This window comes from Cupressus sempervirens, chromosome 5 (genome assembly GCF_028749045.1).
Source record: "Cupressus sempervirens isolate cs-2001-9-10 chromosome 5, ASM2874904v1, whole genome shotgun sequence".
Lineage (NCBI taxonomy): Eukaryota > Viridiplantae > Streptophyta > Pinopsida > Cupressales > Cupressaceae > Cupressus > Cupressus sempervirens.
The window spans coordinates 880,540,372-880,557,520 of NC_143122.1; the positions used below are offsets into that span (position 1 = coordinate 880,540,372).

Consider the following 17,149-nt stretch of genomic DNA (forward strand, 5'->3'; position numbering starts at 1 on the left):
GTGCTTATTTTAAGAGGTTGGATTATGACAACTACATTATTTTATGTTTATATGTTGATGATATGCTTGTAGCTAGGTCTAGCATGGATCACATTAAGGGGCTGAAATGCTAGTTAGCACATGCATTTTTTATGAAAGATTTGGGGGCAGCAAAACAAATCCTTGGTATGAAGATTTGCAGAGATGGAAAGAATAGAAAATTGACATTATCTTAGGTTGATTATATTGCAAAAGTATTGCAATATTTCTCTATGGAGAATGTTGAAGTTGTCAGCACACCTTTACTTAGTCATTTGAAGTTGACTATGGAGATGTGTCCCAAGACACAAGAAGAGGAGGAGAACATGTCCAAGGTATCATATGCTTTAGCTGTAGGAAGCTTGATGTATGTTGTGGTATGTACAAGGCTAGATATTGCACATGCAGTGGGAGTTGTTAGCAAGTATATGAGACATCCAGAGCTTGAGCATTAGAATGTTGTAAAATGGATTCTCATATATTTGAGAGGAACATCCAGTAAGTGTTTACATTTTAGGGGCTCTACTAATGATTTATAGGGATATGTTGACTCAGATTTGGCAGGGGATATTGATACTAGGTGGAGTACTACAAGTTATGTATTTACTGTTGGTGGGGCAATAGTGAGCTGGGTTTCTAGGTTATAGAAACTGAACTCTTTATCCACTATAGAGGCAAAGTATGTTGCTGCTATAGAGGCAACCAAGGAGGATAATTATTTGTTTATAGACAGTCAGAGTGTCATTCATCTTGCAAAGAATTCTGCTCTACATTCAAACTAAAAACACATTCAGTTATGGTACCATTTCAATTAGTCAATTTTGGATGATGGACAATTAAAGCTAGACAAGATACATACATATGACACTCTAGCAGATATGTTTACAAAGGTAGTGACAAGGGAGAAGTTGAACTTCTCTTCAGCTTTGGTTGGTCTTCTAGACTGAACACATTAAAAGAACATCAATGTTTGGTGGACATAACCTAGGGATTAGGTGAACCATGTTAAATCTTGGTATATTGTGTTCTCTTCTGTGTGATTTATTATTTTCTGATATTGGTTATATTTGCATGTAATTGTTATTTATGTTCATATTAATCCTAACATCTTTGGAAGATGATCCACTAGGAGCCTTTTCACAAGTTCCACGTAATGTTTTACATGTCGAGGACATTAGAGCATACATACATTCCGAATTTGAGAGTATTGGTGGTAGTGATGTTCACAAGGACTTAGATCTAGTTTGCAACAATGATTTTTCTTTGAAACAAGGGTTTGAACATTTGAGTGGTCTGAACATAGTTAAGCATATGTTTTACATGACTTTGATAACCATGAATGGAGCATAATCATTTTGAGTAGAATTCACGAAAACATGTTTTGGGTAGGAGATATTCCAGTCATGATTAATAATGAGATGATTCACAAATTTACTAATCTTAGTAATGAAGGTTGTAATCCGATTAATGAGTAGAATGTGAATAAACCGGTTGAGAATCACATTAAGACAAAATTTGATGGAAGAAACATGAGACTAGATATGATAACAGAAACAAATGTAAGGCTAATCAACAAAACTATTCGTTACAAGATGAATTACAATTCTATATTGAACTCAGTGCTTGTTGGATACATCTATGTAGCTTACCTAATGACAGTAAATAAAGAAAAGGCTAATATGTGTGAGATTGTAAGGAAATAGTTATTGGACAATATTGACATATTCAAGAAAACAAATAATCTAGTGTTTTGATTTGAATCATTGTTGACACATTTATTTTTCCAAGTAATTAGAAGTTTCTGAGGTATGCTCGACCATGAATGGGATAGTGATAAATGCACTGAGTATGATAACATATTACTACAGGAAACAATTAGAGGACATAATGATTGATGACATTAATAGGATGATGAAAAGTTTCCAATCACCCATGAAAGTTCGATTCAGAATCCCACTATCTTTGGTTGAAAAGTACAAAGATGATATTTTCTTTATGGTAGAAACAAATGTTGCACATATGGAAGCAATTGAACGTACAGTCAAATTCATTGACCCTATGGGATATGAAATGACTGAACTTGAATTCTTAGAGAGATAAGGAGTGTCCTAGATGGGGCACCTATGAGGAGAAACTTAAGGAAGTTTATAGTGAACTTTACAGTAAAGAAATTAAGAAGAAAATAGAAAAAAAAAAAACATTGATGCAATTATGAGAGAATTTGGAATCACAAGAGAAGAATATAAAACAACTAGCAGTAGATGTTGGAGCATCACAAGGTGTCACTATAGTAGGACCATCAACCAGTGCACCCTATGCAGTAGTATTTGAAGTGCAACATACGGTTGTACCTCTGACATAAAAGGGTAAAGATGAAGAGGAAGTTAGTATTACAAAACTCAAATAGTTACCTTGCCTAGCACCAGGAGGTTTGTGATGTTAACAAAGGTTAAGCAAGAATAGCTAGAGTCACCTTCAAAGAAAAGTACTAAACAAATGTCAAGTGGACTGGGAAAAAGCAGAAAAACTCTACAAATAGCTGAACCAGATCAATCAGGGGAAGAAGAAATAGAGGTAAGACATGTAGAGAAGGAAGAGGAAGAAGTAAAGAAACCATTTGGTAAAAGACCTTGGAAACCAAAGGTTGAGACCTTGAACGTTGAAATTATTGATAACAATAATTTTGTACAATTGAATTTTTTTTATGATTTGTATAATAACATGGCTAGATTACAATTAGAGAGATTTAGATAAGAAAGTTGTGTGAGGTAAAAAGTGATGAAGACCTAGAAAGAATAACAAAGGGTATTGAGCACCTATTTAGTAGAGAAAAGGGTAATACTTTTGATGGGTGGAAATAAGGAAGAGGTAAACAAGGAAACTAAACAAGAAATTGTTAATTTTATGACCTCTACACCCAACACTGTACAAACAAGCAAGAGTTTTAGGGGAGTAATCCCTATAGTGGCAGAAAAGACACCATCAGCTAAGCTTGTAACAACAACAATGTCATTAGGTATGCCTATAAAAACATTAATATCAATAATAGAGGTTGGAAAGGATACTACAATGATTGATACAACACCATGAGTAACTATTGGTACTGATACCAAGCAAGTGGACAGTACAAAGATTACTCTTAATACAGAAGAAGATGATCCTTTTAAGAATTATGGGCAATCTGTTGTTGGGAATTTGGTCAGCTACACCACCTTTGAAGATGAGGAAGAGGAGGAAGAAAGAATAGAAGAAGGAAAGGAAAGGAAGAAACTTGAAGAAGGAAGAAAAGAGAAGAAGAAAAGAAAAAGAAAGAAAAAGAGCAAAAGAAGAAGATAGAAAATGAAAAAGCTAGAAAAGGAAAGAAAGTTAGAAAAAGAGAAAAAGAAAAATTTAGAAGAGAGAAAAAAGAAGTTGGAAGAAAATGAAATGAAACAGAAATTGGAAGAAGAAAAGAAAAAGAGAAAGGAAGAAGAAGAAAATAAGAAAAGAGAGGAAGAGGAGTTAAAGGAGGAAGAAAAGAAAAAGAAAGAATAAGAAGATAAAAAGATAGAAGAAGAAAAGAGAAAGGAGGAAGAGGAGGAGAAGAGAAAAGAGGAAGAAGAAAAGGAGGATGATGAAAAGGAGGCAAGTGTAACTAGTTCTTCTAGAACACCCCTTACATTAACAACTCTTACTAGGTCACATGATGATGATGAAGCTGAATTAATCTCATCACTGAACAAGCTAATTGAGAAGAACAGGAAAGTAAAGAGTTTGCAAAATACATTGATGGAGGTAACAAATAGATTGCAAAATATCATATCAGTGAGAATGATTGAATTATACCCACAGGAAAGAGAGAAAGTTGTTCTTCAAGCTTTTGATGCAAAATTAACAAATTTGTCTAATATAGAAGCAGCTAAGGCACAAACTCTACATGATGCACACATATTTAGAAAATTTTGTGATAATATTAGACATAATATAAAGAACCTTGATGAAAGGGTCAAGGAATTGAGACACTATCTAACGAAAGGGAAGATAGTCTATGGGCAGTGTGTTGGGGCATACACACTAATCAGGGATATTATAGATGAGATGAGTAGAAAACTCAGAAAACTTGTAGCACAGATGAATGTAGTGCAAGATCCCTCAGCCAAGATTGCAAATCTTCATATTCAAATCAACAGAGTCAATGATGACATCAGGCTTTTAGAGCTACAAAAGGAGATGAAGATGAAGAGATTTCCATTGCTATGGGAAAATCTTGCACTGAAGATTGAACTTGTATAGAGATGGTTGAACGAATGCTTGACAGTAAAGGCATCTTATGACAAGTTTTCCTACATAGACCTAGAAGCAGTAGAGATATCATCCTATGCTCTATTGGCAGTTTCAAGTGTTGTAGATGTAGCGAAAGACAAATAAGACATGGAGTTCAACATGTTGAGGCAGAATTTTGATGAATGCATCTTACAAATCACCAACAAACTGAAACTTTGAAGATAATGCAACACAACTTTGACTTGTATATAAGTTTTGACACCTTTGTCATTGATGTCAAAGGGGGAGTGATGAGGAAAATTGTACAGATGTATAAGGAAGAGTAAATGTAAAAGTTAGTGGTATAATTGAAGGGGGGGAGTTATAAGGAAAGATGGTTAAAAATGTAATGATCCACAGTTTTGTAATTTTGTAAAGTTTTGTAAAAGCCAAATTTTGAGGATTGTATTTTTGGGATTTAGCTAATTTTTCCATATGTTACCATCAATGCCAAAGGGGGAGATTGTTGAAAATTTGGCTAGGTTAGGATATTAGATGTTGTCATTTATGGAAACATATCGTTTGTGTGAAGAGGGAAGATTGTGAAGATTGAGTTATAACAGTTGTACTTAGAAAATTGTTTAAGTATCACTTAGATTATCTAGCTGAACATATAGAGTTTTGATCAGTGTGGTTTACAGAGGCAACGTGGACACGTGCAAAGTTAGGTACAGCTACCTAAGATAGTTAAGATGAAATGTTCAAGTCCATAGGTCAGTACAGACTGTACAGATAAAGTTATGAACAAATTATCACTCACAATAGTATGCAGGCATAACATAGCAAGATAGAGAAATGGGTATTTTGGTTCAAGGAATTATTTTGTTTATGAAATAATTACTTAACTAATTAGGGACGATATCCTAGATGTTAACCCTAAGTCAGTGAATGTTAATTTTGTGTTTTCTAAAGTGCATAAAGACATGAAGGTCGAATGGGTAGTAATTTTTAATTAGCAAGGTATATAGCAAAGATTGTTATATGTGAAATTTTGTGAAGAGTGTGTGGTATTGTTGATATGTGAATTCTGATGTATGATCAGAGGAATGCGAACTGAGATAAAGTTTTGTGATGAGTAGCAAATAGATATTGAAGATATCAGCAGCAATGTAAAGAGGTATTTGTATCCATCTCTTTGTATTGAAGAACTACATTGTATATTGCATGTTTAGGCAATGGGCTCATCTTGCATACATTTTGTATTTGTATATATCAACTCCTAACAGGGTTGGGGCTTCTAACAAGGCTTATTCCTCTAACAAGAATCGAGGCACTATACAGATGTAATAGACTCTTAACCAGTTCAATATCGTGCACAAGATACTTTTGATTAGTGTATCATTTTGTGGGTACCATCCTAACAAGGGTTTTCCCTTGGCCATGATTTCCCTAGTTAACAAAATATGGTGTTATGAGTTCTCTTATTGCATGGTTATGTACTGTTCAATATAGTTAGTTTGCTTCCATATGCAAGTTATAAGATTGTTAATAATATCCAGTTTTGGGCTAAAGTTTGTAAAATACTAATTTACCACCCACCACCACCCCTGCCCCCTCAATATTTCCTATTTCTAAAACTCCTTTCCAATGACATCATACACTAAGGCTCATTATGTCCTCTCCTTCATAGATGATTTTTCTCACTATACATGGGTCTATTTTCTTGGGGAAGTGTGTGAAAAGTTTTTCACCTCCAAAGCTCATGTTGAGAAGCAATCATGGAAAACCATCAAGGATCTATAAACAAATAATGGAAGGGAATATGTGGACTCAAGACTTACGGAATTTTGTACACTTGAGGCATTGAACTCCATAATAAACATGAGTTGCAAAAAGGGAGATTGTAACTCTCATGGAAATAACAAGTTGCACAATTCAAGCTAAGTCTCATCCATCACTTTCAAGAGAAGCTATAAGTCTTCCCAATCACATCCAAAATAGGGCTCTCATAAAACCTTGGATAGAATCACTCCTTTTGAGGCTTGGTCTGGTAGAAGACTTGTTGTGAAATACTTCAGATTCTTTGGTTGTCCATATTGAGCACACATACCTGCACGTATCCATAAGGCAATATAACCTCAAAGTAGGCGTTGGAATTATGATATATTTGTCATTAGTTACAACACTTATTCGATTTTGAATGCTTACCGAGCTCATAACGAGCATTCCTTTGGCAACCAAGCTTATGGGTAGTTCAACAGTGTTTACCAAGTTCATAGTGGTTACCGAGCAGAACAGTGTTCTCCAAGCAGTTAGTGGTCACCGAGCTTCACAGTGTTTACCAAGTTCTCAGTGCTCACCTAGTCATCAATTGAAATCAATGTCTACCGAGTGATCAAGGTAAACGAAGGACTTAGTGTTTACCGAGTGATCAAGGTAAACGAAAGACTTAGTGTTTACCGAGTGATCAAGGTAAACAAAGAACTTAGTGTTTACCGAGTGATCAAGGTAAACAAAGAACTTAGTGTTTACCGAGTGATCAAGGTAAATGAAGGAATCAGTATTTACCAAGTGAAGAAGTTATCAATGGATTCAGTTTTCACCGAGTGACATAATATTCACTGAGTCACCAATGGTTACCGAGTTCCAAGCTACTTAGAGTGATTAGTATGGACTGTGCCTCTACTCTTACTGAGTGCATGACAATGCAGTGTATTGTAGTGGATGCCAAGTATCAGAAGGTCACCGAGTTAGTTTGAGGAACCCAAGTTTTCTACTATCTAGCTGACTCAGTAAAGATTTGTTCACTTGTGTTTGGCCAACCTTGCCAGTGTAAATATTGGTATGGTATATATCATTTGAAGAGAAGCAATGTTGTATGTCATTGTTGGTAATATATTGCAATATTTTGAGAAGAGGGAAAGCGAATCAGCAGCAGAACAGAGGAATACAACAAGGTCAACATAGATGCAAAAAAAGTTATATCTATCACATCAGATGATCAGAGCCTAAAGGATCTTATCAGCAATCAGTTGTAACCAGATCCACTGCTTCATCCTAACAGGTGAATCAGTTTGTAAATCCTTAAAAAGGGTAGACTTAACAGTCTTTTGTAAATCTCCTAACAGAGTGCATACTTTAGTGTATGTTTGCAAATCCTCTAACAAGGTGGATCTAGCAGTCCTACTTGCTCCTAACAGGGTAGATCATCAGAAGTGATCATTGTAAGCCTTAACCGACCAACTTTATACTACAGTATTGAAGTTTTGTGGGCATCATCCCCACCCCAGTTTTACTTTCTAATTGGAAGGTTTTTGAGTCACCAAATTTGTGTGTTCATGTGTTATAAATGTTAATTTCTTCATGCATATAGTAGATTAGATGGATGAATGGTGAATATGTTATTATGCAGAATTGATTTAAAGTTTTAGAGTTACTGATTCACCCCTCCCCTCTCAGTAACCTTGTTAGTCTTGATTATTTCCAACAGGCGTTCCATATTTATTGGATATGTTGAAAGTGTTAAGGCATTTAGACTTATGGATCCTAAGACATGTGAGATTTTTATAGAAAGGAGTGTTAACTTTGATGAAAGTTCACTTAGCTTATCGCCTACTCCACATACTTTAGGCATTGTGATATTGATGTTAGTGACTCATATGATGATTACCTCAACCTCAAATAATAGGATTACACCTTTGCTTGGTCCAGTTATATTTGAGGATACTCCATCTTCTTACACTAGACCTCATTGGGTTTGATATACTCTTGATTCAATAGGTACAATAGTAGGGGGGCCTTCATACAACTGAAGGACAATGTTACAACAACAAGAAGTTCGACATGCATACATTTATAGGGTTATAGATCCATACAATTTAATACAGTTAGGTAAACCTTGTCTTCTAGGTACAACATAGTGGAGCTACTACTTAATAGACATTGCAAGTTTTTTATGGAATCCTACATTAGAGATTTAAGCTCAACATCACTGATGATATATGTCTTCTCTTTAATGAAGATGATCCTTCTTTAGTCATTGTAGGTGAACACTTTGACCCTCTTGTTCATTCTCCTCATGATCAACCTTTGAGGTTGATGTGATTACAAATCCTTGTGTTAATGTCTCTTTATCTTTAGAGGAGACACTTGTTTTTTTGGAATACGTTCTACATCCATAAAGACACCATAGATGTTGGGGTTTCTTCCTACAAATTGGGGAGGCATTTATTATACCCTTATGGCATTGTTTATTTCTAAGGGGAGGAACATTATTCAACTTTAATGCAACAACTTTCGTCTTGAAACATCTATCGTTGAAGCACATTCTACATTTAGGGGGTTTACTTCATCTCTCTTCTTCTCTCTTATGGTGGGGGACTCTTTCCTTATATGGGATTTTGGCCTTCTCATACTTCCTTGGTATTTTTTCTTATGTATTCATCTCTATTTTTCTGGGCAACGTTTTATCCCATGAGGTTTTCTTTCATTTTCTACTTCATGAGAGTTTGCATTGCATTGTGTATGCACTTGCATATTGTAAATGAGTATCTAACATGGTAGTAGTTGAGACCCATCTTGCATTGTTATCTAGCACTATGAGTTTAAGTGTGCTCCACTAAGTTGCGCTTGGGGGGGTTAATGTATTACATAGTAGTTTGATTATTAGACACTTGGGAGTTTGTATCTTATTTTAGCACATGGTATATGAAAAATCCACATTAAATGCTAATAGTTGTTATACTATTCCACTTTATGTGTGAGATCCATCATTAGAGCACTTATCATATTATCATCCTCACATTGTTCCACATACTTAATTGTACAATAGAGGATGATCCACCTTTAGTGGATAGGTGATTCCACCTAATGTGATTGACATGTTATTTAATGCTTATCTCCTAGTTATCATGCATTGCCTATATATTCAAACAAATAATTATCTATTACCCATTATCATTGACTAATTATCACTATTCAATCCACCCAATTAATTAATCATATCATTTTCTCTCTCTTGTGTTGTTCATTGGCCTTTTTGATATTGACATATTCTTCCATTTCTTTAGGAAAATTGTTACAGTTCAGACATCACTTCATTCAACCCGTTGAAATGATTTTTGGAGATGTCTTGGCTTGCATCACTATACTAGATGGTAGTGCAATGCTTTTGGCCACTTTCTAGAAGGTGGTGGTTTTTATACTACCGGAAGTGTAACGCTTTTGGCCTATTTTCAATATAGGTGTAAATGGATTTAGTGTTGAAATACTTATAATCTTAGGTATTCCTTTTGCTTTCCAAGGGTCTATTATCAACCTCTTGAATGTTTTGACTGAGATTGAAAAAAAGCTTGTCCACTAGATGATCAAGCCCCTCTTTGATTGGTGTATTCTACATTTATTCTAAAACATTAGTTGATCTTATATGTATTACACTCACATGGAGCTCCATCTAAATCCTCGTACATTGAGTTCGAAAAGCTCTTGCAAGATTTATTATTGGCTTCTAAAGTTGACCATCACAATTTTCACAAAGTTGATTGGAAGCATTATTGTCTTGCTAGGGAATATGGAGGCCTTGTCCTTATTTCAACCCAAAATCAAGGTCTTGCTAAGTGTGCTAAAGAGGTTGTACAAGTCATTTATGACAATGAAGCCTAGAAAATTCTTCTTAGACATTGTAAGGGGATCGGATTTCAAACCCTTATGTTTACTAAAAATGTTGTCCAAATTCAAAGTACCTTTGTTTCTAAGAGCATTTAGTGTGTTTTGGGAAGTTGTTATGCCATGGCTTCAGTGGGACGAGGCTGGTTTCACCTCTCTTTCAACCAACACAAGATTTGATGGTTGCCACTCATTCAGGCCCAAGAGCTCCTCTCGTCCAAGTCCCTAGAACTCATGCTCTACATTTTTGCAAGTGAAGCATTTACACTAGTCATGACCTTTTCTTACGTGCTACCACGAATCTTCTCACCTTGGAAAATTTACATGCTTAGTTCCACCTCACTCAACAACATCATTTGACATTCAACCATGGAGTCTTAGTACTGCCTTTGAATATGGCATGTATTCTATTAAGTCATGTTGAATAAATTGGCATTGGTTTCCTTGCACTTCATTTTGTAATTGTAAGCCCAAGATGGGCTATCACTAGCTCATTTCGCACTTGCCTATGGCTTTTACTTTAAATCTTTGATGACATTTGCATTCTACCTAGTCTGCTTGGGATGCAAGTATCTTCCCACTTGATCTACCATTGCTAAGCCTAAGGTGGCCTATTTCATATAGTATATTATTTTCCAAAGCTTGTCTATGGGATCTCACCTGCGATATTTGGGGGTGCCAAATCCATTCTATCCTTTCTATGAACAACCTAAGACATTCATACATCTCTAATATTACAAGAGAGACCATCAACCATGGTTTTGGATTTATCACTTCTTTCAACCCTTCAACCTAAATCCTTCTCCTAGTTTATGATTTTGCTAGGAGATTCACCTAGACTTCCCTATGAGTTCACACAAATTTGGCATGCTTTAAGGATAAAAATCTCTTTAGCTTATGGAAAGATAGAAATGTCACTCTATTTTCTTGATATGAATATTTCTTTATATGTTTTACCACGTATATGTAATAATGTCACATTATAATTTCAAGTACAATGAACACAATGGCTCTTGAAGTAGCCCACCTATAGGTGCTACTACAGCATTGGTGCAATGTTGCTTGTACAATTGCATTTTCACTTCTAGAAAGTGTTCTCCACCTCATGCCTAACAACATGCCCATCGTTCCTCAACTTGCCATTCGCACACACTATGTTCCCAAGGCCCTCCTGACAGTTTGGTGGGGGAAGATTCCCTATGTTGTTATTCAACTGCATTGCCACATGGTGGTTTTGCTTCTCAATGGCTTTCTACAAGTATTGATCTTTCTGTTTCTGGAAGTAATAGTTGGTAGGTTTCTATAGAGATTCCAGGCGGCCTAGCTCTTCCAAGTGGCTCCCTCAACTTTCCATGACTATTTATCTTGCAAGGAAGGAGAACGAAGAAGAAAATACAAGTAGCTAGTCCCTTTCAGTCCCTATTGATGTATGAGGGGAAAAGGATGACGAAAATTCACCACCATCTACAAGAACTGCTTTAGCTGCTAAGTGTTGGTTAATTTGTTTTTGCTTCTAGGATATCTCCATTTTATTTGAATTTCTGAACTTTGTCTATGCAACTTTTGTGGGACAATTTCATATCCTTTTTTTTTATGGAATAGTATATTAATAAAACACCCCATTCATAAAAATAAATATAACAATAATACTAAGATCATTTATTAATAAACTCACTAAGTATTTTCAAATTTAAATCAAGATATTTTCGAAATCTTATTATGAAATATCAATGAAAAATAATATTTCAAATATTATTTGTTAGACTAATTAAAGTGATCAACACTTACAGTTAAAATATTAATTAGAATATTTGATAGTTCACAAGGAATGTGTCATGACAACGACCTGATGATTTCCTTGTTTTTAAATACTCACTTGTATTTTACATTCTTCACAAATCAAAAGACTGTTTTAGCTTTCCGTAAAAGAATTTTGGCTGAAATTCTTTATCTTCACAAACATAGACACAATACACCAATCTGGGTAATTGTTCAGCATCTAGTGTTAACAAATGTTCCGACCAGGAACAAGATAGAAACTCTACAATCAATTCCCTGTTAAACTCACTCAAGAATTTCCATGTCAGTGAATGAAAAAGCTCAGAAGAGCTTTTGAAAAAAATGAATAAATAGATTTAGAGCATGCAGCACCACAAACAGAATTGATTTTCACTAATAGAATTTGTTCCTCCTTAGCTGGATTTGAATGTGGCACACCAAGAATATAAGTTGAGTGATAACATTATCCAATAGCTCATTCTCCACTTATCATTAAGGATGGGAAAGGAACTTTTGTGATCTCAATAGTTGTTGAATTGTTCTCACTAAGTGGGTGTTTCCAAGGTTCGCCGTCCATTTGCAGATAAGCATGCTTTCTTCGCCCACTCCTTAATTCCACTCTAATAGCAGCTGCCTGCAAAATTATTAGTAGGCATATTTCAGGTCTCACTGATTAGAAAAATGGGTTTAGGATCAAATTTAGTCATCAGACCTGAGCAAGATTACAGATTCAATAAGATGAAACTGAGTCATCAGACCTGAGCAAGATGCTTTGCTTTAATAAGTTCAAACATGACAAATGTTGTATGCCAACCCTCCTTCAAACCAAAGATTTCTAGCAATCCATCATCAGGATGAGCTTCCACAAACCCTCTCTGGGATTACATACATAGAAACATTAGAATTCTGCTGGAACCACACTTTTTAACTCTGTCAAACATAGCATAGAAATTTGCTGGAAATTTAAACAAATATTTTCAAATATCTTAACCCTGGCCACAACATAGCTTGAAACAGTTGCACTTGAAATGGGAGTCGTGAACTTGGTAGATCTTATAAAAAATCATTACTCTGCAGCAATAGTACATATCTCTTCCGTAATGCTACAGAAATGAAACAAAGTATGTATATTATTTTCTCAACCTGAGAAAACACAGATCTCTAACGATAATAACCAGCATGGAGGTAGAAAAATGTGCATTAGCTTTTGATCTATCTTAACAGAATGCCATATATAAGAACGCGATCTACTTTTCTACTTCAGCTGGTATCTCACGACACACGTAGTTGCTACAAATGCCAAGCATCAATGGATCAGGTTAAGATTGATGTGTACGGTCACACCTAAAAGTTTGTGGGGTTGCCAAATAGGAGCTGAAAGAAGAGACTGAGACTGCTTTTCCTTCAGACTCAAAAAGTTAGATCGAGTGTGAATCCAAAAATGTATCATCTGAGACTGCTTTCTGATTGAAGTAAATAAACACTGTTCTTACTGGTCGTTCTTGTGATGATGGCTGCTGACTTAAAAAGAATACAAACGGAAAACTAGACCAAATGCTAGTGTACCTAAAATTTAGAAAAATACAGAAGTTACTGTCCCTAGTTGATTAGCATTTTGAGTATTTACTAGTGTCATTGGTAGGGCAAATTGATCAACTCTTGCAATTTTCAATTCATTGTTCAGTTAAAGATGAAAAATTAAATCTCATGTATGCACTAAAGCACATAAATTATTTCCACTCTAAAGCCCAGTGCATATACAACTGTTTCAATGGAATACAAAAACTAAGCAATGTAATGTTCCCATCATCAAATAAATAAATAATCAAAGCATTGTTTATGGGACTGATTGATTTAGTATATCTCAGACCCATTTTTATATATTTGTTTCCGTAGGTGTTGCCATTGAATACTTTGTAAACCCTCCAGAGTTCCTCCGAAGGGTATTTAAGCACGGCATGTAGCTAGTAGTTGGTATGCATTTTGGATTATACTTTCTTTATGACGCAGATTCCAATTGGGATTCTCTGTTGTTTGCCATTTTGAAAGTGAAAGATCTTTCCAACTTGGCTATTCTGGTTTCAGTGGGATTCAACCCTCACCCTATTTCATCTTTGTATTACTTGCTTGAATCTGGCAAATCCGCATACCATCTTTGTTTGCAATTATAAATATTGTTCAGTGAAACTTCGTCAATTCTATTAGCATCCATCTTGTTCTAGTGATTTACTATATTCTCGTTTTTTCATTCGCATAGGAGGAATTGGTAAACTGACACCCACAACATCCATCGTACAGACATCATCCTCAGGCCGTACGGCAAACTTTCCTCTCCTCGCGGTACACCCTCTACCATACGGTCAAGCAATCTCCCTAACCCCACCGTATAGCCAACCCATCTTTAGCATACAAATATCCCTCTCACGCCCTATGACCAACTTATTTCGTCTTCCGGATCCCACCGTACGGTCAACTTGAACATAACCGTACGACCAATTTATTGTTTTCTGAAACTTGCTTCCGGGTTTGGGTACTAAGCAACATGAAGCCGAGAATAGATCATTACAGTGGTATCAAAGACAAAGATCCTACTAGCCTGTAGATAGTGAATGAAAGTTTAAAGCCGGAAAAGAAGGCGATCCCACTCAGTTGATAGAATGGCAGATCAAGAACCCAATTTTGTGGAAATCATGGCACTATTAAGGGATCTTTCAAGGAATCAGGCACAGATCAATGACACTATGGAAGAAACTCTCCATAAATTGGCATACAAAAAGATATATGAGGAACAAAATTGTCACCGTACCGAATCGATTTTGGAAAAGGCAAATCTCATCTGACACACTCTCGACCTTCCATGTTGACTTTCCCTCCATGGATGAAGGTACCACATGGAGGAAGGCAACCAAACTTTGAAGAAGTTCAAGAACAGTTGAAAGAAGAATGGAAGAATGCAAACTTGGAAGAAGATATATCCTACAAAGATTACGTAGAATTGAGAATGCGATATTCCAGAGGCAGAATCCGAGGATATTTTAACGATGATCTCAGAAGAAAGTTGAGTAAAGTAAATCTATCACCATTTGACAGATCCGGATCTATATCAGCCCAAGCATGGGTAATGAAGGCCAATACTTACTTTCATCTTAATCCAATGCAAGAAGAAGAAGCAATTAAATTTGTTGCACTCCACTTGGAGGGAGTGGCACATGAATGGTAGCATCATGGCACTATCATGTTGAGGCATGACCAAGTAAATACTTATGCAGAATTCACTAAAAGACTGATAGATCGGTTTGATGGTAAAGATCCAGAACTTAATTTTAAAGAATTGGCACAATTGAGGCAAACTAGATCGGTCAACCAGTACATCACAGAATTTCAGAAACTCTTTGTTTTCGTTACGGACATTTCCAAAACAAGACGAATAGAGTTCTTCATGGACACACTAACAGAACCATTGAGAGGTTGGGTAAAAAGTTTCAATCTTGGCACCCTTTCGAAGGCTATAAAAAAGGCACAAAGCATGGCATCATCATCAACATCATCCTCTCCAGGTTGCTCCCACTCTCAACCGCCAGTATTTCCAAGGGACAAAATAACAAACCTCTGTCGAAGAAGCCGTCGTTGGATGAAGCTACCAGACAAGAGCTCTAAAGGAAGAAATTATGTTTCAACGATAAGGAGTCGTGGGAACCTGAGGATAGATGCCTCGGTAAAGGGAAAATACACTACATCAAAGTTGTGTCTGATGATGAGGACGATCAGGAGAATCTATCCACGGAGAACGATCACCCCTAGGAGGACTCCAAAATGGTTAATTTGAATCGTACAGAGAGGATTGCTGCATTAGTACGGCATGGAGGAACCATCACCCTAGTTGGGAGCCCGAGATGTATAGTATTCCAACTACGGGGAACCCTTCAAGGACAGAGGGTCATTGTGATGCTCAATAGCAGTACCACTCTAAACTTTATAAACTCATCTTTGATGAAAATAAGAGGTCTACCTACAAAGACGCACGCAGGATTTCAGGTCAAGGTCAGCAGAGGAAAACTTTTACCCTGCACACACCTTGTTCCCCAACTAAGTATCACTTGGCTAATCACACTGTAATGGAGGATATCTTTATAGTGGACCTGGATGATATGGAGGTTATTCTAGGCATACAGTGGATGGAGACACTAGATGAATACACACAGAGTTCCAAGCGGATGGACTTCACTTTTGTTGTCAATGGGAAGAAGGTTGTTCTCCGTGGGATGGTTAATGAGGGACTGAAGGAAGTTTCAGCATAGTGGATGGAGGCTATTTTTCAACATGATGACATTGCATGGGCTGCACATTGTTTTGTTTCGACAGAACTAATAAAAGCACAACGGACACCCCACCAAGATGATCTTCAAAATATCTTGAGTACCCATGATAAAGTTTTTATAGACATTCCTCTAGGCATACCTCCCCACCATGGTTTTGAGCATACCATCAAGTTGGAAGCTAGCGCCAAACAACTTATCACCACACCATACCACCATCCCAAAAAATTCAAAGATGAGATCAAGAAGACAATTCAGGAGTTGCTCGAGAAAGGATGGATTTGTCACAACTCTAGACCTTTTGCATCATCAGTAGTATTGCTAAAAAAGAAGGATGGGATGTTGCACATGTGTGTGGACTATTGTGCATTGAATAAGAAAACAATAAACAATAGATACCCTATTCCAAGGATCGATAAATTGTTGGATGAGTTGCATGGTGCGGTTTATTTTTCAAAAAATGATCTCCATTCCAAATACCATTAGATCCGCATGCGAGAAGATGTGAAGACGGTTTTTCGTTGTAACTACAGGCATTATGAGTTCCTGGTCATGTCGTCTGGATTAATGAATGCACCAGCTACTTTTCAGTCTTGCATGAATCACATCTTAAACAAACAATTGCATAAGTACTTGCTAGTATTCTTTGATGATATCCTTATTTACAGCAAAACCTAAGAATAACAGCTGAGACATTTGGATGAAGTCCTAGGGATCATGGAGGCTTACTCCTTGTTCGCCAAAAAATCCAAGTGTGAATTTGGAATGACAGAAATATTATACCTAGGGCACGTTGTCACTAAATATGGAGTGCAAGTCCACTAGGAGAAGATTCAAGCTATCCTTGATTGGCCCCCTCCAAAATTTCTCTATGAGTTGCAAGGTTTCATTGGATTGTACAGTTATTACCGGAGGTCTGTAAAACGATTCTCTCAACTGAATGCACCATTAATAGATTTGACTAAGAAATGCCCCTTCTAGTGGAATGAAAAAGTACAACACACTTTTCATAAGTTACAAGAAGCCGTGAGCACTTGCCCGATTCTCGCCTTACTGCTTCACTCAACCATTCATTCTGGAGTGTGACGCATCCAGAGAGGGTATTGGCACGGTACTGATGCAAAATAGAT

General features: G+C 36.4%; 1 protein-coding gene across 1 annotated transcript in view; it reads right to left on the bottom strand.

Moving 5' to 3' along the window:
• Window positions 1-11,692: 11,692 nt before the first annotated feature.
• Window positions 11,693-17,149, bottom strand: part of LOC149558748 (diacylglycerol kinase 7-like) — a 158,531-nt gene continuing 153,074 nt past the window's right edge. Inside the window, exons 11-12 of the mRNA XM_089832843.1 lie at window positions 12,462-12,578; window positions 11,693-12,337 (exon numbers count right to left, since the gene is read on the bottom strand). Coding sequence (XP_089688969.1) covers window positions 12,179-12,337; window positions 12,462-12,578 — 276 coding nt within the window. The 3' untranslated portion in view covers window positions 11,693-12,178. The remainder of the gene's footprint in view (window positions 12,338-12,461; window positions 12,579-17,149) is intronic.